General features: G+C 35.4%; 2 protein-coding genes across 2 annotated transcripts; one reads left to right on the forward strand and one right to left on the reverse strand.

Annotated features, from left to right (window-relative positions):
- Positions 1–10745: 10745 nt before the first annotated feature.
- Positions 10746–14251, reverse strand: LOC124895401 (putative late blight resistance protein homolog R1B-16). The gene is made up of 2 exons (XM_047405839.1): positions 14178–14251; positions 10746–12701 (listed from the first exon to the last, which is right to left on the reverse strand). Exon 2 carries the CDS (start codon positions 12200–12202, stop codon positions 11012–11014), a length of 1191 nt encoding a protein of 396 aa, XP_047261795.1. The 5' UTR covers positions 12203–12701; positions 14178–14251; the 3' UTR covers positions 10746–11011.
- A 1427-nt stretch (positions 14252–15678) lies between these two features.
- On the forward strand, positions 15679–21071 carry LOC107852562 (putative late blight resistance protein homolog R1A-3). Its single transcript, XM_047405840.1, is given in 7 exon segments — positions 15679–15848; positions 15967–16004; positions 17145–18955; positions 18958–19824; positions 19827–19850; positions 19959–20046; positions 20945–21071. Coding segments are annotated over 5 exon segments (2874 nt in total). The 5' UTR covers positions 15679–15848; positions 15967–16004; positions 17145–17187.
- Positions 21072–24090: the final 3019 nt, after the last annotated feature.

Consider the following 24090-nt stretch of genomic DNA (forward strand, 5'->3'; position numbering starts at 1 on the left):
TAATTTTATTTTTAATTTATTCAATTCTAATTTAAAAAATAATATCAATATGAAATAAATAAGTGTTCTCTTGTAATTGGTGACAAAAGATTTTACTATCCAAGATAACTTTTAGCAACGATTAAATTAGATTTTTCAAGAAAATTTTTTTGTCACGAAATAAACTAGTTCATCATAAGTTTGACTATATTTAGTGATATATGTATTTGTCTCTATATCTTTCTATTTATTTGATACAAATTAATTTTGTATTTTATTACAATCATAATTGTCAGTAATCATAATAATTTAGTGACAATTTTACATCATCAGTAAAAAAATACTATTTTAGTGACAAAATAATAGATTTAACTATAAAATTATTAATCTTTATTATAATAATAAATTTGTCACTAATTCATACATTTAAGGAAGAAAATTTTTACTGTATACAAAAAGAAAAGGTTGTCAATAGTGACGAAAATACATTTGTTCAACCACGAAATATATCTAACTCTAGCGACAATTGGTGTCGTCGTTGATTGAATTAAATAATTAGCGAAAATAAAATTGTCGGTATTGATAAATTTTTAGTGACAAAAGCATATCATCAACTACAAAAAAATTATATTTCTATGACAAACAGATTCGTCATAAATGTTATACATTTGGGGATGATTTTTTATTTTTTGTAGCCAATTTAATTTTTTTAGCGACGAAACACTAAATCGTCTTTGTCTACTTTTAGCGACTCACTTTTGGAGACAATTGATTGATGAATTTTTTTTAGCCACGCTAAATCGTTTGTGACGAAATATGACTTATAAGTGACAAAATAATTCATCCCAAATAATCAAATTTGTTGTAGTGTAAGTAGAGAGAATTTTCTTTTCCTTATTTCGTTTATGGAAGATTTCAATATTAAGATTTAGAAAGATTCTTATTTGTTTATTTGTGGCAACCATAGCATGATTGGTGGAGTTAAGTGATTTACCTCATTGAATAATCTCCTTGATTGAATTATCAAATATTTTTCTTCCTTTTATTTTTGTGATCTTTTTCTATATAAACAACTCCTCCTCAAAGAATGATGAGACAACTTACAATTTACACACTCTGTATAATAAGTTCACGTGAGTCCCTCTATTCTCAGCCAAGCATTTATTTTTATGCAGATTTAACTTATATACGTTGACAACTTAAATTTTGTTTTTTTTTTTACAACAAGTGTCTTTTAATCTGTTGTAGCGGTAACCTGTAAATTCTTTATATAAGCATCTCATTTTCCTTTTCCTTTCTTCCCATATTATAGTATACTATTCAACAACAACAACAACATACCCAGTGTATTCCCGGGGTCTGGGGAAAATAAAGTGTACGCAGATCATACCACTACCTCAGGTGAAGTAGAGAGGGTGTATTGTAGTATACTATTCCCTATGGAAAATTCCCAACAACCTCTTGCCACAGAGAGTTTTTTCATATAGCTGGTTGTTGAACAGATAACCATCCATTGATGGCCTAACAGAATCCCCTACATCCTCTTATAGTAGTCATGATGATGCTGAGGAAGAGTTAAAATTTATCACTTATTTGAAAAGATCCCTAAAAGAAGAACAAAACTTCAACTTTGATGTTCATCCTATTTCAGAATCTGTTTGTGCTGATGAAATCTTCTCTGATGGATATATCATGCCTCGATATCTTGATAGATCAAAGATTGAATCTTTTCGCGAAGCCTTCAATAATTTCAACACAAATTCATCAGTACCCTCAATTAGTACTCCTCCTACATCAATATCTAAACTTACAAATTCCACAACTAGTCAAGCTGATTTTCTTGAAAAATGGAGGAAGTTTTTGCGCAAAATATTGGTCAAGTGGTTTGGATTCGTCAAGCCAATCTCCAAAAGGATAGCAAGTTCAAGAAAAAGTACTGCAAAAGTTGATGACCGTCAAAGAAAAGTAAGTGAAATTCAAAGCTGCAAGAGTACTATTGATACTTCATTTCAGGGATCTCCTCGTCGAATGTTGAAGTCTTATTCTGTTGTCAATTGGTGTGGAAATGATAACAACCAAAGAAGTAGTAGTAGTACTAGAAGAGTTAAGAGTTTGAGGAAGGTGAAAAACTGGAGCAATATTAACTCACCACATGAGGCTTGTTCCCCTATAAAAAGTCCATCCAATGATCATTCTACTGATGTTTTGGTGCGAGAAGGCGATTTCTGATGCAATTCTATACTGTAAGAGATAGTATATCAAATGAGCTTGGTATCGATCATGGTGATCATTTTGACCAGCAAAGAAATTCTAGATGTTAAATTTCATCCTTAAATTCTTTTCTCAGATGTATATTTAGATTTTTGGCTCTTTATACAAATAATCTATCATGTATCACTCAGATTCAATATTTTGTACATTCTGATGTGAAAATAAAAAACATAAAATAGACAAGCACACCCATCTTACTTGTATTTTTTTAGCTACTATTTGATGCTTTATTATTATCTGTTGTTTTGTTATTATCAGTTGATTCTTGTATCTTGATTATGGTATTGTTTTGTTGTAGTTTTTGCTTAACTGCTATATGTTGTTTTGTTATTATCAAATGATTCTTGTACCTTGATTATTTATTGTTTTGCTTAGCTGCTATCTGTTTTGTTATTATCTATTGATTCCTGTACCTCCGTATGCTCTACCTTCGGCAAACCTCACATTGTGGGTCTGCACTTGGTATGTCCTCGTTTTTGGAAAGAAACAATTTGATTTATCTATGGTTGCTTACTTAATTGTTCCTAAATGCATTATCCTCCAATAGAAAATTGCTCTTTAAGGAGTTGATTCTCTTTTCAACTCATCTATTAGGAATAGGAGTAAGAGTCATAAGCATTCTGTCAACAGGTTTTAGAATCATTATAGCCTAAATAGTATTGTCCCGTTCATCTCTTTTACGTATTATATACCTTTTGCTAAGGTAGCTACTTATTTTATCATACAATACTCTGCTGGTAATGCACGAGGCTACAAGACGTATTCATTTAATAGCTTTCCTTTGTAATCATTTGATTGGATTGGCTTCAAAACTGCATTCACGTTTGTAGTAAAATTTTGCAAAAGACTGAATGAGGTGTGGCTAGGAACTGAGATGACTATTTCTTTCTTGCTAATCCCTCCACTCTTGGTGAACTGTGTTTTTACCTCCCTTTTCTGTATCATGTTTGGTTGGATTTGGGCATTTATTGTAGGTTTTGGGCTTCATAAGGTTTGGACTATAGCATTTGAATAGCAAACTGATCTTTGTGTATACTAAGATAGACTACTTTTAACAATTATTTATATTTATCGTTAGTCTTAGATTTTGTATCTTCCCCTTTCATTTGCCTTTTCTCTGCTTCAATTCGATTAGAGATGCTACTTGCTGAAAACATCTGACATCTTAAAAGTATGTCCTGTTGCCAACGTCACTAGATTAAAATGTTAATCAACTCATCTCAATTTCAGAACATAAGGGATTTTTAGCAATGTTTACAGGTGATACTGGTGAGATTCGTGCTGAAGTGAGAGAACAAATAGATACCAAGGTTGCAGAGTGGAGGGAGGAAGGAAAGGCAGAAATTGTGCCTGGTGTCCTCTTCATTGACGAAGTACATATGCTTGACATTGAGTGTTTCTCTTTCCTAAACCAAGATATGGAGAATGACATGGCACCTATATTGGTTGTTGCGACCAATAGAGGCATTACTATAATCCGGGGAACAAACTACAGATCCCCACATGGGACTCCAATTGACTTTCTTGATCGCCTGCTCATCATCTCTACACAACCTTACAAAGAGGAAGAAATTCGAAAAATCCTGGACATCAGATGCCAAGAGGAGGATGTAGAAATGTCGGAGGATGCAAGAGTTCTATTGACCAAGATCGGGGTGAATACCTCTTTGAGATACGCCATCCACCTTATCACTTCTGCAGCATTGGCTTGCCAAAAACGGAAAGGGAAGGTTGTGGAAGTGGAAGATATTACTCGAGTCTATAATCTGTGTTATGATGTGAAGAGATCCACACAGTACTTGATGGAGTATCAGAGCCAGTACATGTTTAAAGAAATATCAGCAGGAGAGGCCGAACAAGATGAAACTACTGCAATGGTGTCCTGAAAGCTTCTCGACTTGGGATTCAGGATGTTGCAACTTAGCTTTGGCGAGGTATTTCGCTACCTGGTTCTTACTTGATGATTTCTTCTCTTCCATTTATGTTTTCTGACTTGAACAAAATGTTAATTGATAAATGTGGATCCAATATGATTTTATATTCCTCCCTTTAATTAAGAACTACATCTGTTAGGCATTCGTATAAAGGTTTATGCGGATATATTGGGATTTAGGCTATTAGTTTAACTAATCAATTTTATAAGTTATAGTAATTAAGTTGATATTTCGAAGTTATCAAGTGGTGATGATGTTTTGTGATGTAAAGGACTTCTTTAACCATTCTACATAAGCATTTTTGAGCACAGTGAATTGAAGTTCATTCTGGAGCAAGTAACCCGAAACCTTCTGCAGAAGGCCCTACTGTTCAAGCTCAAGGTATTTTCCAAGGACATGATGATACTGTAGAAGATGTTCAGTTCTGCCCTTCCAGGTAGCTATCACATCTCCTCCTACATTGTATAAGATGTTGAGTTTAGTCCTCCAGTTTTTTTGATTGGAGTTGTGATACTTGATGTTGCTTGGGTTAAAAAACCTTCATGTAACGTGCGCTTGACTGAAGATGAGCTAATACTCGCATGAGCTGTCATGTCACATGTCAAGCTTCTTTTTCTTCTGAATCATGTCTTGGAAATTTCAACCTTTAGCCATTCGATATGATGTCCCTTTTGTTAATATTACAGCCTTTATAGTGGATTGTTCCTTTTGTTTTCTGTTTTACATAATTGTCAGTTATACAACTAGAGGAATGTATGATGTTTTTGTTAACTTTATAAAGGCTGAATGTGGTCTGAGTAAGAAGTCAAAGGAGCAGATTGTGGACATTGATGCTGCAGATGTGAACTATGAATTGGCAGTTTTGTAATATGTTGAAGACATTTACAGCTTCTACAAACTAGCTGAGGTATTTATTGTCTTGAACTTGAGCTTTATTTTCGTTTCTTGTATACTAGCAATATCTATGATCAACTCGATTTTTTGTGGTTCTTTGCAGAGTGAGACAAGAGTTCATGACTAATTGATTCACAACCTACCACAAGTTTGAGCTTAATCCAGAAACTCTTTACCTCACAATCTACATTGTTGATCGCTACCTCGCTGTGGAGACTGCATCAAGAAGGGAACTGCAGTTGGTGGGCATTAGTACCATGCTTATAGCCTCTAAATATGAAGAAAGTTGGGCTCCCGAGGTAAAATATGAAAGCCTCTTTCACCAAATGAGCTGTTAATGTCTAAATCTAACAGCTTTCTAAATGTTGTAATTTGTTTTTTCAGCTCAATGACTTCGTGTGCATCTCGGACAAAACTTACAGTCACGAGCAAGTGTTAACTATGGAGAAACAAATTCACGAGCAACTGGAATGGTATCTAACAGTCCCAACACCTTATGTGTTCCTCGTCCGTTCCATCAAAGCTTCTTTACCTGATTCAGAAGTTAGTTCTTTAATTTGGGCTCCTGAGATAAAATATGAAAGTCTTTTTCACCATATGAGCTGTTAATGGCTAAAGCTAACAACTTTCTAAATGTAGTAATTTTTTTTTTTTAGGTCAATGACTTCATGTGCATCTTGGACAAAACTTACAGTCACGAGGAACTGTTAACTATGGACAAACAAATTCTCGGGCAACTGGTTGTCGTGGATAAAGTTGTCGTGGTTGTGCGAAGTGAAGTTAGCCATGTGGAAGCCTCATTGTTTGCCGATTAACCGACTATTGTAAGTGTTTGGTTATTGTTTTCAGTACCAAAGCTCCTCGGTTACATAGTTTTTGGGTTTACATTGTATTAAACTGGTCGGAAGTCAAAGGTATGTTTGATATCCCTTTAGGGCTATAACATATCTGGTTCCGAAGAAGATCATCTATACTTACTTGGAAAGTTATTTCTCTACGAGTTCTTACGTTCTATTACTCAATGTATAAACCAGACACAAGAGGCCGATGAAACTACCACATTTAAAGACCTCAAACTAAACTTTGTCTTTCAATTGCGTCGATCTTGGAATAAAGAGCTTATAAGGTGATACAATCTTTGTCCAATTCTTTTTATTGATGTCTTTATATTCATAGAATGACCGACTTTGTTCTCACGGTTCTCATACAAATTCATATACATTGTCAGTTTCGGGAACCTGAGAATATCATGGACTACAGTTTTGTGATTGGTCTACATATCTGCAATTATTGCATCCTTTTGGTAACAATTCTGGAAATCTTTGTACATCTATGTTACATTGCGTTAAACTGGTTGTTGTGGATAAAGTTGCCGTGGTTGGTGAGGTGAAGTTAGCCATGTGGAACCCTCATTGTTTGCCGATTAGCCGACTATTGTAAGTGTCTGGTTATTGTTTTCAGTACCGAAGCTCCTTGGTTACAAAGTTTTTTGGTGTACATTGTGTTAAATTGGTTTGATGTCAAAGGTATGTTTGAAATCCCTTTAGGGCTACAACCTATCTGCTTCTGAAGAAGATCATGTATAGTTCCTTCTATTTCTCTAGGAGTTCTTACATTCTCTTATTCAACAAACGGGTGTCATAATGGATATGTCATAGAATTGTTAAGTGCACACTATTAAAGGATAATGTTTTGTTTTATAAATGGTAACCAGTTGGTCATACTATAACAATGAGAATGCTAGAGCTGTGTTGCTTAAAAATATAAATTGCAGAAGAACTCATAACATGGAAAGACAATTAGTACAGGATACCAATCCCCTTTAAAGTTAGATGAAGTGCCTTTGCTTCCACCTGATTTCCAAGCTGTAAGAACGTCAGAGTTTTTACAAAAAAATTTCCCTGAGCCAGGTGAAAATATGAAGTATCCTGTATAAATAACATTGATCTGATGTTTCAGGAAAGATGTAATAATTAGTTTCCTTGCAATAGTGCAGTTGTCTGATATATATGTCGGAACAACTCTAATCCGAAGTTTCATTGCTACTGCTTCTGCGGATAGAACAAAACTTTGAGCCCGATTCAAATTATGACATCTTTTCTACTCTACGTCCTTATTTTTGACATATTCTGTGCTATGTAAACTTACAAATTGAAAATAGCGGTAAATAACAATTATATTTTTTCTTATGACAAGTGAATCCGCAGCGCTGCACCACCCGCCCAGGTTAAATTCCCACTGATGTGTCGACTAATTCTACATCCAACCACCCGTCTTCATTTCTATGCAATATTTACAAGAGCCAGTCAACGGTGTTCTGCAGAAGATTTAGTACCTTGGAAGTATGGAAGTTTTCTGTATGACCTCTTCTATGCTAAGATACAATTCCAAGACATGTACTTATTCTAGCTTTTTTCGAATGTCTATGTTGTCTGAAGTTTCTACAATAGGGTAACTCTTTTCCCACCAGTGACATGTCTGACTAATTGTACTCCCAACCTTTACTGCAAACAGGAAGTGATCTTCATTCCTCTGCAATTTTTACAAGAGCCATTCAACAGTGTTTTGCAGAAGATTTAGTACCTTGAAAGTTACCAACCACCTGAAGAACCCGGGATACATGAGAAGTCTTCTGTGTGACATCTTCTATGCTCAGTATTGAACATATTTCAAAGCGAGGAAATCACAAGTTATTGCAGTTGGTGGTAGCACCTCCTGGTTTGGGAAACTCGAGGTGATTGCACCATGAGTTCGTTTTGAATGTGTCAACGAAAAATGATTCTGCCGATGCTGCGATAAGTATTTGACAATGCCAACTGAATCAAACTTCTTACCCTCCAGAAGTTGTGACGCTCCTCAAGTTCAGTTACTTATCCAGACCATAGTTAACATATAACTGACAGTTTCTTCTTTTGTTTCCTTTTCTCTACTCCTTTTTTGGACATAAACGTAACAAATGGTGGGTGGAACATTATTAGAAGTTTGTAGTGTGGTATTTGATTGGCTGGGTGTCAATCGTCATGTTCAGATGAACCTATTGACAACCTCTTTTTAATTTAAATTGGAGCCAAAGTAGTAACAGTGTTCTTGGAACAAAAAAGTACGAAAAGATGAAAAATAGGATCATTTATTCATATAAAGTTTCAAATATATCATAAAGAAGCATGTGTAGAGAACTTACTTAGTCCAATTAACAATAGTTGCTTTCGTGCCATTTTGTTTCGCACAAGTTAATTCGACTAACAAGAACAAGCCAAAGCTTCATGTTGTGCTTCCTCCCCCTGCCTCAACATCACAAGTGCATAATGGTAGTAATCCCCACTAAAGTCGAACTCAACAGGGGAAGTTGAATTCTTCTCTTGAGTTATTAACCAATGGAAACATCAGCACCCTGGCAGGATGCAAAGAAATAAGCAGACCAATATATTTGTGAAGGTTTTTGGAGTTCTTAATCCTTTGTTAAAATGAGTGCATCGAGCAAAGTAGTGCCCCCTTATAAAATAGATTGCTCTCTCATTGTATCATTGTTTATGCTTGTACCCTCCAACTGTTAAGTTTCTCTGTAACATTTTAGTTTCGATGGTCCGGGGATGCTGGATGTTTATTGGCTGAATGTGTAATAAGCTTTCTCGGAATAGTGCCTCTTCAATATAGTTTACGGAGGGAGCGGATTTGGAGTATCATCAATCTTTGAGAACTTGCATCTTTAAGATTGAGAAAAAACAAACAAACAATAGAAGAGTTGTTACGTATCTTTGGTTAGGAAAAAGTCAATAACTTTCAACCCACTATATGTAAGTCTTTTTAAAAAAGACTTATTTTTGTGAAATCCTCCCCCGAGACAATTGAAGACTTACAATTTTTGAACTTCTTGGCTCTGAGTAACAAGAAGTGGGAATTTCCCTAAAGGACTAAATAAGTTAGAACGTCTAAAATATTTTCTTATGGATGATAATCCAATGTACATAAAACTGCCTACAGAATTTGGTCAGCTGCATAAAATTCAAGAATTGAGGCTCGCAGGTTCAGGTTACTCAGGTAAAATACCATCAAGTTACACACACCTTCTTAACTACATTGTTACTTTAGAACAATCGATTGACAGGCGAGATTCCTATGAAATTTATGAGCTTTTCACACATGTATCACTTGAATTTGAGCAGAAATGTGTTGTCTGATGTTGTGCCATCCATTTCAAGTTTCTTGAAAAGATTTGGTAGGAACTTGGACTTGAATTTTTGTTTGTGCTTTGTCTATTACTATGGCTTTGTTGTATCCTTTAGAATTGTTTTTTTAGGAATTTAGGCTTTGTTCCATGAGGCTCATGAAGTCGCCTAAAATGCTGAATCGGACATGGTCAATAATGCCAGAGTTGCGGTCGAGTCTTCCTCGCAGCCGACAAGGTAATACGACTAACAAGAACAAGCAGAAGCTTCCGGTTGTGCTGCCTTCCCTGCCTCAACATCACAAGTGCATAATGGTAGTAATCATGCTAAAGTTTGTACTCAACAAGAGAAGTTGAATTCTTCTCTTGAGTTATTAACCAATGGAAACATCAGCACCCTCGCAAGATGCAAAGAAATCAGCAGTCCAATATACATACAAATTATAAGTTTCAGGGAGGGGATGCGGTTATTTGGGCACCTGTGCAGTCTCAAAGCAAAACTGAAGACGCTGGTGAAATAAATTAGAAAACTGGATCTAATTCAATTGGTCCTTATAATACGATGATGATAAAGGGAAAGAAATGTCAACGCACAACAAACTTTTTAACACTCTATAGAACTAAGCCTTTTAGCTCCACAATAATTGAATACAAAATATGCAAACGTAAACAGAGGAGCAAAAAATATCACCTATAAAACCCCATAGCTTCATCTCAACCTCTTTTGACTTCATCACACCAGCCACGACAGAATAATAACTAAAGTAATGCCACATGCAGGACACAACTCAACACACGACTAAAAACTAACGGAAATATGAAGTATGGTCACTTGTTTCCAAAAAGGTATAATTATATATGTCAGAATTCCACAAGAAACAAATCTGTCATTACACCTTCCAAGCAACTTGAAACTAACGATACAGAAGTGCCTCTTTGAAGTTTTAATATCAACAGTTAGCTGAGATGATGAACAATGCAGTCATAGTGTCAACAAAAAACGAGGTCTTCATGATGCTAAACAACAAAAGATGAAATAGTAGCTCCAAGCCACAGGAATCAAATACATGTAAAAGATTCCAATTGTATTTGTTCTTCATTTACTTTTTACCTTTCTCCCAAAAGAGGAATGTGCAATGTAAGAGGTTTGGAATTATTAAAAACCATAGATTTAACTACAACCTCTTTTTTTATTTAATTAAAAAAAAAAAAAAGGCCGACCTAACAGGAATCATATACACCTCAACAAAGGAACATCCATTCATCTGCACCACATGAGATAAAATAACTCAACTCCATGAGATCGGATCATCCATTACACATGTTTTATAGGCTGGTGATGGGATTGAGAGTTAGTCCCTTCTTCTGAAGCAGAACTTGAGTTAAGACCAGCCTTAGTGCCTCAACAAATAGTCCACTGACCTGATAAACTGTACCAACTATGTTGAAGTGAATTTCTTCATAGGGAGACTGATAGGAGTCGTGGATTCGGGTTTGTGACGATGAGCACTGTCGAAGAAGCTAAGACCGCTGTAGTGTTGTCCAACCGTTATGTGAGTCATAACCTGCAAATTTCTGGAGGTATGTTTAAATTCTCATAGCATTGCAATGATAGGTACCTCAACCAGATGAGGCTTAGTATCTTTACAGGGAAATTATCAATCTCTTTGTGTCTCAACTCCAAGACTTTGAGTAATTTGAAATGAATAAGCTGTGATTTGAAAAAATAATATGAATCCTTAAGATGAAAAGAGAAAATAGAACGGGTTCATTTCAATAGATCGTTGTTTTCATGATGATGTACAGGGGTAAGAAGAGCCCTATAAAGACCATAGGGACAACAATCAATTTTATCACCAGTCACGCATTTAAAGGGCTGCATTTTTTGCATACTGAGATATCGCCGTTTTGAATCTGAGTAATCAAGCACAATGTCATTAATGATAAAAATGTTCTCCCTTTGAATTTCTCTCACCCACAGGTCATATATTAGATCATGAACTTTACATGATCTAATTTTTGCTCCATCTTGACTTTTCTTGCAGACGAGGACTAGACATCTACCGACAAGCTCTTGCAAACACTTCTCAGCCTCTCCTTCCAAATCATTTCCCAACTTCAGGAACCCCTCAGCCATCCATAATCTCATCAAATTCTTCGCTGGTATCTCACTGTCTTCTGGAAAAATCCCAAAATGCAGAAGACAGGCTTTTAGATCGCTAGTCATGTGATTGTAACTCAACCCAAGCACACGTGAACATAGTTCATCAGGATCATTTGTGACAAATGACTTGACATCTTTCGCAACATTTTCCCAGTCTTCTATTGCCCTTTTAGATTTGAGAAGTCCAGCAACCACGACTATAGTTAATGGTAACCCGTGACATTTCTCTGTGATTTGCTTCCCAGTAGTCTCAAACTCAGATGGTAATGCTTCACTTGCAAATGCTGCACTTTTGAAAAGACTCCAACTCTCATCTTGATCCATGAAGCTCATCCGCAAAGAAACATTCTCTGTATCAGCATAACAAGCTACTTCATTGTTACGGGTCGTCAATAATATTCCACTCCCCTTGTTTTCACTTGGAAAACATAGTCTCATGGCATCCCATGCTTCAGTTTTCCACATGTCATCCAATACAATTAAATATCTCTTACCCTTTAAACTCTTTTGTAGCATGTTTGCAAGCTCTGCTTCATCGTTTATGTCAAATGTGTCACTCTTAGTAGAACACTGAAGGCTCAACAAGATTTCCTTTACATTGTGCTGTTGCGAAATAGTAGCCCAGGCACAAACATCAAAATGAGAACGAATGTACGCATCATTGTAAACTTCGTTCTCTAAGGTTGTTTTACCTATGCCACCCATCCCGACAATCGGGATGACTTTGGGTTCACCAGAGTAGCTTCTAGTAAGATCTTCTACCAACTGTTTCCTCTGATCATCACATCCAACCATACTATTCTCAACATTCAGAATATTTCTTGATGAGCTTGGAAACTCTTGAACCGTTGATTCCTTTGATGCATGTTTGCCCTTATCCTGGATATTTGTCGACTCTTACCAAATACGATCAATATCCTCTGCTACTTGTTGCAGGCTATCAGAAAGCCTCTCATGTGCCTTTTCTCTCAGATTTTCATCATTTGCCAATAAAACTTCAGTTACTCTTAGTTGAATTGTTTGTTCAACAATATTTGCAACTTCATTTATCTGAACTTCCAAATCTGTCAGTTCCCCAGAAATATTGTTTTTCTCTAAGTTCTTGATGACTACTTCCAGGGAACTAATCTTTTCCTGAAGAGCGCAAATTTCATCTCTGTGATCACAGATTAGAGTTTGCATTGATGAATTGGATGTCAAGAGCGATTCTATTGTTCTCATAAGAGAAGCCACACTTGCATGAGCCATATCTACTGTATTCTCGTTTCTATCCTTTGCGGTTATGACCTGAAAGCTGCAGGTTGCAAGATGTCAATGGTATTACAAATAACGAGATACACAGATTTGCATAAACTAAATAAGATCAGGTAATGTATTTGCCTTAATCATAGCTATCACAGGGTAACAGTGAGTTTAGTCCCAAACTCAGTAGCTTTAGCTCATTTGACGCGGAAAAATAATTTAACTCAGAGTACGAAAAAGAGATTGTGGTTCAAAACTCCGCTTAGCTTACTTAGGTAGCTGGAACTCTTTTAAAAAGATTCCACCCCCGTGTCAGATCCTTAAAAAAATGCACAACTTTTGAAGGATCCAACACGTAATCAACGTTATTTAAGAGAAGTTCGAGCAACATAACTATATACATAGTACAAAGAGTTAAATTATACATTGACAAGCCACTACAAGTGTTGTTTTTCACTAAAACTTTAATTAAATAAGAGAGTAATTAAGGGAAACTAACCTTTCAAATGCAGATTCCCTAAAACAGTAAGTAAGGTCTGCGTACGTACACCCCATCCTTCCGATACCCCACTTTTAGGATTTTCCAACTTTTCTAGAAAGTCGGACCATAAAATTAAAGGGTCATAATTTAAAAGTCTTCTTTACTTTAGTCAACTTCGTGTCAAGTCAAAAAGACAAACAAATCGAAATGGACCTTGGTTGTCCACTGTATACTTGGAGGAAAATGATACACCCTTTGTTTAAAAAAGAATGACCTACGTGCTTTCCTTTTTAATTCATTTAAAAAAGAACTGACTTCTTTCTTTTTTTTGGCTATATTTTAATTTCAACTTTTCACGTGACATATTTAAGACCATAAGATTAAAGGGCATTTTGGTACAGTGACAGAACTTTAATTTAAAATCATATGATTAAGAAGGAGATAAGCATCTAGTGCCCCCAAATTATGGCAAAAGTTGTTACGTTACACTCCAACTTCACAGGGGGGCTATTGCACCCATGAAGTCAATTTTAGCGTATTTTTGTCACTCTTTTGTGCTAGCGTTACACCTTTATTACGTAAAAATGGAGCCCACGTCAAAGGTGACACGTCAGCTAAAAAGGTGCCACATCAGCTAAAAAGAATGAATAAAATTACGCTAAAATTTAGTTGAGGGGGGTAGTAGGACTCCTGTGAAGTTGAAGTATGTCGTGACAAATTTGGTCATAGTTTAGGAGGATACTAGATGTTTTACTCGATTCAAAAGTCGTCTCTATTTTTTTAAACTTCACTTTAAGTCAAATATATCATTCTTATTTAAATGAATGAAGAGCGTAATTTTTTCCTCCGAGATCCTCGGTAACATCCTTAACAAAAAATTACAGGGTGGCAGTATGTATGCTATGTTGTTGAGGTTGATTTCATATGGCCATTCAATTAATAATTATTAACTCAAAAAGATGAGTAATTAAGAAACAACTGATCACTGCAACAAAATACTATAAAAAACACAAATCAAAGATTAAAATCAAAAGAAAAATGACATACCACTCTGAGTGACTAACAAAGTGTTTGCCTTCTGAAAAATTGGGATGAGAATTTCAATTATTGTTACATGTGGGGAAAGTGCTTTATGTAGTTTTAAGATAAAAAGTTATAAAAAGATGCTTTGTGCTTTATACCTTTATTATATTTTAAAAAATAAAAATAAAAGATGGTTATATTGTGTTTCAATTGTTATCATATTATTTTTGTTGTCATGTTCCTTTTTCGGAATGCTATGTGTTGCTTTCTTTATTAGTTGTCAAGTTTTTTTCACTATCGTTTTATTTATAACTAATTTGATGAAGTTACTACATTAAATGACGGTCGTTCGAAAATCACTTTTTTACCTCCACAAAGTTGGAGTAAGGTTTGCACACACTTAGAATCTACCCATATCCCCTAATGGAATTATTTAGAAATATACCTGATTGATATATTTAAAAAAGATCTTAGACAATTTGTTGTACCAATCACAATTTTTTTATATATATTATTTGTCTGCCACTAATATGTTGTGGACTTATAAGTGACTAATGGTGTGTATATATATATATATCAAAAAAAAAAAATTCAGCTTCTGAGCCAAATAGTTTGCTTTTTTTTTTTAAAAAAAAGGAAATCATTTTGACTCAGAATATGATGACTCAATTATCAATATAATCTTTAATTTGCAAAAGAGCAAAGCATTAGTACCCACCTGAATATAATCAAATTTGATACGATACACTTCAACTTTATAAGGGTCCTATTATCTCCTAAACTCAATTTTAATGTATTTTTGTTACCCTTTTTAGTTGGTATGACACCTTTTTAGCTGACGTGATACTTTTGACGTGGATCCCATTTTTATGTAATAAAGATGACATGTCAGCATAAAAGGGAATAAAAATACACTAAAATTAAGTTCAGGAATGATAGGATCCATTGGCTATAGTTTGAGGGATATCGGATACGTATCTCTTTGGAAAAAGTATTAAGTGTCAAAAAGTCACTTAAATTATTCCCTTTTTTTTTAGTTTCATACCAAAACTCATACACAAACCTAAATTATCACTTATTAGTGTGAGAAACACACCTAATATTGGAGTGTCTTTTTGGTTCATTTTTTTCATAGTTAAAGGGTCTACTTGTGCACTGATAAAATTAAAAGGTCATAGTTAAAATTCCTGTTTATGTATTATGTCAAAAAACAAAAATAAAAACAGATCAATTTTTTTGAAACAGAGAGAATACTTTTTAAAATGTTACATGTCCCACTGAATAAAAATTTAAAATATTTTTTTTCTGCAGATTAAAGATAGCCTTGATAATTGAGTCATAGCATTACTCACCGTATGAGTCAAAAAGATTGCCTTTTTTAAGAAAAAAATACTACATTATTTGGCTCCTAAGCTGGAGATTTATTATTTGTTTATTGATTAGTCCACAAAAGTATCACTTGCAGGCAGCTAATATATATATATATAAAATTTGATTGGTACAGCAAATTGGCCAAGTTCTTTCTTTAATATTTCAATGAGCTTTGAGAAAAGTATATGCAGATATATTGTCTATAATCATCTTTTAATAACTTTCTATCTCAAAAATATAATTGAAGTTATCATCCCAATTTATCATAAGCCAACACTTTGTTATCTAGAAAATTTAATACCATTTTAGTCACTCAGAGATCAGGTGTGACATATTTCTATTGATTTTAATCTTCATTACTTGCTACTATTTCTATCTTTTTTCCATATACTCATATTTATGTTTTTTATGTTCTTTTCTCATAGTATATATATTATTGCAGTGATCAGTTGCTTCTTCCCAAATTTCTACCATTCAAAGGTTAGTTTCCCTCAATTACTCATATTTATAATCTAATAACTATTAGTTGAGCGACCACATAAGTTTAGAAAAATCAATTTTCAACTCTAGTCTCAATCCATCGTTTAGAAAATACGAATAACTTGAAATAAATACCTTGTATAAATAGTTTCAAGTATGGAATTTGAGCCTTGAAATCTTGAACTCTATGTGTTCTTGCTTATAAGAATTTTTGGGAGGAAGAAAATAAGGGATTTTGAAGATTTCTGCTAGTTTAGGACGACTTTAGGGTTATAAAAATGGTTAGGAAAGTTACATGGGGTGAAAGGACAAGTTTTCCCCTAATTTAATAAGAGAAAAATGGACTTTTATGTTGGAGAGGTATGCTTCAGGCTGCGCAGCCCAACGCGGAGGAAAACAAGTGATCTCTTGGCTTGAGCTCCACTGCACAGCTGGGATGATGCCTCACTAAAAAGTCTATAACTTTTTGCTTGGAAAGAAGACTCAAAAACCTTTAATTTGGTAGGTATGTCGATTGCGACATGGCGATTACAGTCCTAGTGACGACGATCATGAAATTTCTTTGCCCAAAGGGTCTATAAATAGATCCTAAAGTCGCAAATTAGGGAATTTCCTCTTCATCCTTGAGACGTAAAAACCCTAAATGGGTATGACGACTCAAAATTGAGTCTTTTGGTGACTTGGGAGCTTTCTAAACATCTTTTATCGTAATTGTCGTCCGAATTAAGGTAAGATTTCATCACTTTATTGATGAATTTCTTGTTTTTTGACTCAAAACCACAAATTTACTTAGAGCTTGATTTTAGCCCAAAGTTTTCTTGGTTTACACCCATTTTTGAGTGTTTTAATTCCATGAGCTTGATATTCCTCGAAAATGTATTTTCCGTACGTGACCCACTTGGGGTTTTTGGACCCGAAGCACAATGGTGAAATATGGGCATCGTTCCTATCTTAGGATTAATGATCATTGGAAGTTGACCCAAGTAAGAACGTCAACTAAAACTCAATCGGAAGGATAATTCTCAACTAAACTTTGAGCTAAGAGATTTCTATGAGTTCAATTCATCTACAAAGATGTTCCCATACTAAAGAATGGGTATCATGTTATCTATAATATCATTGACCTCTTGCATCTTACAGCTTTCAGGTCATAATCGCAAAGGCAAACGTGAATACAGTAGATATGGCTCATGCAAGTGTGGCTTCCCTTATGAGAACAATAGAATCGCTCTTGACATTCAATTCACCAATGCAATCTCTAACCTGTGATCACAGAGAAGACTTTTCTGATCTTCATGAAAAGATTAGTTCCCTCGAAGTAGTTGTCAAGAACCTTGAGAAAAACAATGTTTCTGGGGAAATGACGGATTTTGAAGTAGAGGTAAAAGAAGTTGCAAATATTGTTGAACACACAATTCAACTAAGAGTAACTGAAGTTGTATTGGCAAGTGATGAAAATCTGAGAGAAAAGGCACATGAGAGGCTTTCTGATAGCCTGCAGCAAGTAGCAGAGGACATTGATTGTATTTGGAAAGAGTCGACAAAGATCCAAGATAAAGGCAAACAAGTATCAAAGGAATCCTTGGTTCATGATTTTTCAAGTTCAACAGACGATATTCTGAATGTTAACAATAATATGGTTGGACGTGATGATCAAATGAAACGGTTGTTAGAAGATCTGACTACATGCTACTCTGGTGAACCCAAAGTCATCCCGATTGTCGGGATGGGAGGCATAGGTAAAACAACCTTAGCGAAAGAAGTTTACAATCATGGATCAATTCTATGCCGTTTTGATGTTCGTGCCTGGGCTACTGTATCTCAACAGCACAACATAAAGGAAATTTTGCTGAGCCTTCTGCAATCGACGATCAAAATGGATGACACGGCTAAGATGAAAGGTGAAGCAGAGCTAGCAGACATGCTGCAGAAAAGTTTAAAGAGAAAGAGGTACTTAATTGTCTTGGATGATATATGGAGTTGTGAAGTGTGGGATGGCATGAGACGATGCTTTCCGACTGAAGACAATGCAGGGAATCGAATACTGTTGACTACCCGTAATGATGAAGTAGCTTGTTATGCTGGTGTAAAGAATCTTTCTTTGCGGATGAGCTTCATGGATCAAGATGAGAGTTGGAGTCTTTTCAAAACTGCAGCATTTTCAAATGAAGCATTACCATATGAGTTCGAGACTGTTGGAAAGCAAATCGCAGATGAATGTCACGGGTTACCACTAACTATTGTCGTGGTTGCTGGACTTCTCAAATCTAAAAGGGCAATAGATGATTGGAGAAGTGTTGCTAAAGATGTCAAGTCATTCGTCACAAATGATCCTGATGAACGATGTTCACATGTGCTTGGGTTGAGTTACGATCACTTGACAAGCGATCTAAAAACATGTCTTCTGCATTTCGGTATTTTTCCAGAGGACAGTGAGATTCCAGTGAAGAATTTGATGAGATCATGGATGGCTGAGGGGTTCCTGAAGTTGGAAAATGATTTGGAAGGAGAGGCTGAGAAGTGTTTGCAAGAGCTTGTCGATAGATGTCTAGTCCTCGTCTGCAAGAAAAGTCTTGATGGAACCAAAATTAGATCATGTAAGGTTCATGATCTAATATATGACCTGTGCGTGAGAGAAATTCAAAGGGAGAACATTTTTATCATGAACAACATTGTGCTTGATTACTCAGATTCAGAATGTCGATTTGCCAGTATGCAAAAAATTCAACCCTTTAAACGCGTGACTGATGGTAAAATTGTTTATTGTCCCTATGGTGTTTGTAGGGCTATTCTTACCCCTGTACATCGTCAGTTGAGAGATTATGACAACAACGATCTTTTGAGACGAACCCATTCTATTATCTCTTTTCATCGTAAGGATTCATTTTTTTCTCCTGTTCTCAAATTAGATCTTATTCATTTCAAATTACTCAAAGTCTTGGAATTGAAACAGGAGAGATTGATAATTTCCCTATACAGATACTAAGCCTCATCTGGCTGAGGTACCTATCATTGTGCTGCCGTGAGAATTTAGACATACCTCCAGAAATTTGCAGATTATGGAATCTGCAGACATTAATTGTTAAAGGGAATCTCCGATCATATGTAGGCATTAAATGTCCAGTGCAAATTTGGGGACTAATGCAATTAAGGCATCTCAAACTGCCCAGATTTTATTTGCCAGATTGCCCAAGTGGATCTGTTGACAAAAGAAGACACTTGGATTTTTCAAACTTACAAACTATTTCTTACTTGTCTTCGGGTTGTTGCACAAACGAGGTTATTTTGGGGATTCAAAATGTTAAAAAATTAGGAATTAGACAAGATGTGACTGACTATGGATGTTATCGGGACTCTGGCCCTCTTAACAATCTTATCCATCTGCATCAACTTGAAACATTGAGTTTTACATGCTGTTATAGTGAAACTTTTCCAGCAACACTCAAGAAGATGAAGTTGGAAAGAACTTATATAAGTTGGTTGTACTTGGACATCATAGCAAAATTGCCTAACCTTGAGGTGCTGAAGCTGATGGGTGGTGCTTGTCGTGGCAAAGAATGGTATCCAAATGTTAGGGGATTTACTCAATTGAAGCTTTTGTTAATTGAATATAGTTTTCTCAAATATTGGAAAGCCACAAATGACAACTTTCCTGCCCTTGAGCGCCTTGTGCTTAAAGAATGCAGTTATTTGGAAGAGATACCCATTGAGTTTGCAGAAATCCCCACACTACAACTGATTGAGTTAACAAGGTGTCTTTCCGAACTTGGGAAATCTGCTGCAAGAATTCAACAAGAACAAGAAGACCTCGGAAACAACCCGTGGATGTTCGTATCTCCCGTCCATGTAAGTATATAGTATTTATAAGGGTCACACTTTGTTTCTCATTTTCACAAGTCAAGTCGTACACAAAAGTTATTTAGCTTTGCCCCATATTCTTATATTTGAGGGTAGTTCAAAATGGCCACTTAAATATGTTTTTGAGCAGTTTGGTTACTTTAGTTAAACTTTTGAATAATCATCTTTTTGATATATTATCAAGGTAAGTGAGATAAGGAATGAATCGATTATAGAATCTGTAAAATTATACATCAATATTTGCAACTCATTTCTTGAATTAGTAAATAATTGTTAGTTGAGATGTAATATAAGAATTTTAGCTCTCACATGGAAGTTGAGTTGAAAGATGTGAGTTTGGTTGAATACGCTCTAAATCTGCATCTGAATAATGTGACTTGTCGAACTTCTACTGACCCTTTTTGTTTCTTCTCAGTGGGGTTCTGATTCAGAAGAATATTAGCAAAGGAGTTCTAGGGCAGATGGATTGAACTCTTGGGATTTCATTTCGGTTCCTTTGTGGAAAATTACCACTAAATTATCTGTTTCAAAAAATATGTGGCTTCCAAGGAGATGTGATATCTTTTGTATTGTAACATATTTTTGAGTCAATAGAATGTTAAGAACATAAGTAGGTTATGATATAATATATATATACAGGTTTCGATGTATATTCTTATGTAACTAATGATGCCTGTAATATGTTATACATTAATTTTCTGTAATGCATAAAACCTTGCCACGGCCTTTAGGTGATGGTCTATGAGACTTACAAGAATTGTTGTACTAATTCTCTTCTTCCCTTCTCTTTTTATGTAACTTCACAAATTTAACTCCAGGTACTAGCAGATTGACCACGTGGTTGATTGTGATCGAGTTTGATGATTATTTTATACGATGAGACAACCCGTTAGTTTTGTGGTGTCCAGGAGTCTTTATGTTATTGTTCTGGTATGGTTGATTATGCTCTTATGACTCTGGCGATGTACTTGATTATGGTTTCAGTTATTGATTTGGTTATTACTTTGCATTATTTTTTGAGTTAATATAGTTTGAAACTGGTATTATATGTAGTAACACCGCTGAGGTCTTGAAACTTGCAGTTTTCTGGTAAAAACTGCACAAGGAACATTAGAGTCGATGGAATTGGTCGTGACATCCAATTCACCAGTGCAATCTCCAATTAGTGAACACAGTGAAGAACTTCTCGCTCTTCATGAAAAAGTTTGAGAAAAGCAATGTTTCTACGGAAATGACAGATTTTGGATCACAGATAAAAGATGTTGCAAATGTTGTTGAACATACAATTCAACTAAGAGTAACAGAAGTAATGAATGGTAAATGATGATATCCTGAGGGTAAAAGCACATGAGAGGCTTTCTGATAGCCTACAAGCAGCAGAGGCTATTGATCGTTTCCAGAAGGAGTCACCAAAGATTTGTGTTAAAGGGAAACAAGCATCAAGCAAATCTTTGGTTCAAGATTCAAGTTCAACAGAAGATATTCCAAAAATTAAGAACGTTATTTGGAATTGACAAGAGGCTTCTCTGGTAAACTCAAGGTCATCCCAATCATCGGTATGAAAGCATTGGCAAGTCAACTTTAGAGTGACCAATCATCAGTATGGAAGGCATTGGCAAGTCAACTTTAGCGAAAGAAGTTTACAATGACGTATCCATTCTACATCACTTTGATGTCCGTGCTGGGGCTACCGTATCTCAACAACATGATGTAAAGGAAATCTTGCCAACATTACAGATTTGTATCTTCAATTAGCTAAAACTTCAACCTACAAAATCCTCCTTCAACTGGATGCCATTCCAGGACACGACAAGCATTTGGTTTCAGCCTCAGCACCTCGAGGTTAGGACATTGGCCTATGATATTCAAGTCCTCCCATGCTAGACGAGTTCCAACCAGCTTTAACTTCTTGAGCTCTGTCGGAAAATGTGTTGCATTAGGTACACAAACTGTCGATTTATGGGATCTTAAACTCCAGTGACTCATGTGATAACGATCAACTTTAATACTCAATGTTTCTTCTAGCTGATGCAGATCAACAATTTCACTGAAGTCCATAACTTCTTCATTCATGTTATAAGCATAGACGTGCCCCCGAATACATAATTTCTTAATGTTTTGAATCCTGGAAAGGACTTTCTTAGTGCAACAATAAGGAAGCAAGCCCGAAACAAACTGTACGTTTGACCAAATCAAGTTCCTCTCTCCGTCAATGGATGAACTTGGAGGATCCGGCAAATGAAAGCTTCGGAGTTTCAGGTGCCTCAATTGCTTTATTTCCCAAGTTAGTTCTGGAAACTTTATAAATGAATGAACTGACCCTTGAACAATGAAAGTTTGTAGATTCAATAATTTGAGAATTCCTCGAGGTATGCCAAAAGATATGTGAGTCGAAAAGGATAGGTACCTCAACAAAAAGAGAGAAAGTATCTGCATCGGAAAATCTGAGAAGTACATCGAGCTCAAGTTGAAGACTCTGATTAAATTCAAATGACCAAGCTTGAAATTGGAATTAGTACGGAGAGAAGGTGCAACAAACACGAAAAGTGAACGAATTCTTCTCAACGGACTATTATCATCATTGGTATGGGTAAGAGACGTTACAAAATTCTCATCCGGAAGAGCATCATGATCTCTCAACTAACGATGCACAGGGGTAAGAAGAGCCCTATAAAGACCATAGGGATAATATTTCAAAAAGATGATTGTTCAATTTTTTTTTTCATCTTTTTGACAATATTATATGTATTTTTTTTACAAATAATTAGTTTCTATAAAACCGAAGAATGTAATACATTTACATTTATGAAAAACAAAGGGTGATGAACTAGCATCAGCAGTCTATAACCAATTAAGATCGTAATTATCATCATGTTTTGCAGCATCAGCATCAGAATCATCATCTTCTGCTACATCAACATCTGAATCTTCTTCTTCTTCATCATCATCATCATTATGATGTGATCGTACAACTGTATGATGTGACGTGAAAACGAGAAACTGTGTGTAACCTTGATATATATATACTTATCTTGATAAAATTTATACAAAATATTTCACTTCTTGATATTTCAATTATTTCATAAAAGAGTTGAATCCAATTAAACCTCATTTTTTACTAGAATTTATACAATCAATACCTTAAAATTCCTGTGCAAATGACAACAAAGAGAACAAACATCTACTCTTCATTTTTTTCATTTTATTTTTATTGTAATTTAATGGAAGCGTTGGACATTAGCCAAACAATCCATTTGCCACATTTAACAAGCTTAAACTAAAGTAACAGAACTGCACAAAAATATATTTAAGGGCCATTTTGAGCTGCCCTCAAATATAAGGGATATTCTTGTTAATTTCTCTTATATTTTAAGTACGATTTTAACCAAATTTTGTCAAGGTTATTTTCGTGAAAGAATATGGGGCAAAGCTAAATAACTTTTGTGTACGACTTGACTTGTGGAAATGAGGAACAGAGTGTGACCCTGATAAATATTATATATTTACATGTATCGGAGATACGAACGTCCACGGGATTGTTTCCGAGGTCTTGTTGTTCTTGTTGAATTCGAGCAGCAGATTCCCCAAGTTTGGGAAGACACCTTGTTAACTCTATCAGTTGTAGTGTATGGATTTCTGCAAACTCAATGGGTATTTCTTTCAAATGAAAGCAATGGATAAGCAGGAGGCGCTCAAGGGCAGGAAAATTGTCCTCTTGTCCTCTGTTGCTTTCCAGTACTCAAGATAACTACCTTCAATTATCAAAAGCTTCAATTGAGTAAATCCCTTAACATTTGGATGCCATTCTTCGTCATCACAAGCATCATCGATCATCTTCAGCACCTCAAGGTTAGGCAACTCATCTATGATGTCCAAGTACGACCAGCTTAGAAAAGTTCTTTCCAATTTCAGCTTCTTGAGCGTTGCTGGAAAAGCTTTTGCACTTCTTGGCAAAAGTCGACTAAAACAACTCAATTTTTCAAGTTGCTGCAGATGGACAAGATTGTTTAGAAGCCCATTACCGTCAATATCATTTCCATGGATTACTAATTTTTTGACATTCTGAATCCCATAATAACCTCCTTCGTGCAACAACATGGAGACAAGTAGGAAATAGTTTGTAAGTTTGAAAAACCCATGTGACTCCCTTTGGCAAGTAAATTCTGGGAATGTTAAGATGCCTTAATTGCATTAGTCCCCAAATTTCCTCAGGAAAAGTTATTAAATC

This window comes from Capsicum annuum, unplaced genomic scaffold (genome assembly GCF_002878395.1).
Source record: "Capsicum annuum cultivar UCD-10X-F1 unplaced genomic scaffold, UCD10Xv1.1 ctg81839, whole genome shotgun sequence".
NCBI lineage: Eukaryota > Viridiplantae > Streptophyta > Magnoliopsida > Solanales > Solanaceae > Capsicum > Capsicum annuum.

Excerpts from the sequence above, each read along its gene's own strand:
- LOC124895401 (XM_047405839.1), bottom strand. The coding sequence starts at position 12,202 with ATGGTTGGATGTGATGATCAGAGGAAACAGTTGGTAGAAGATCTTACT.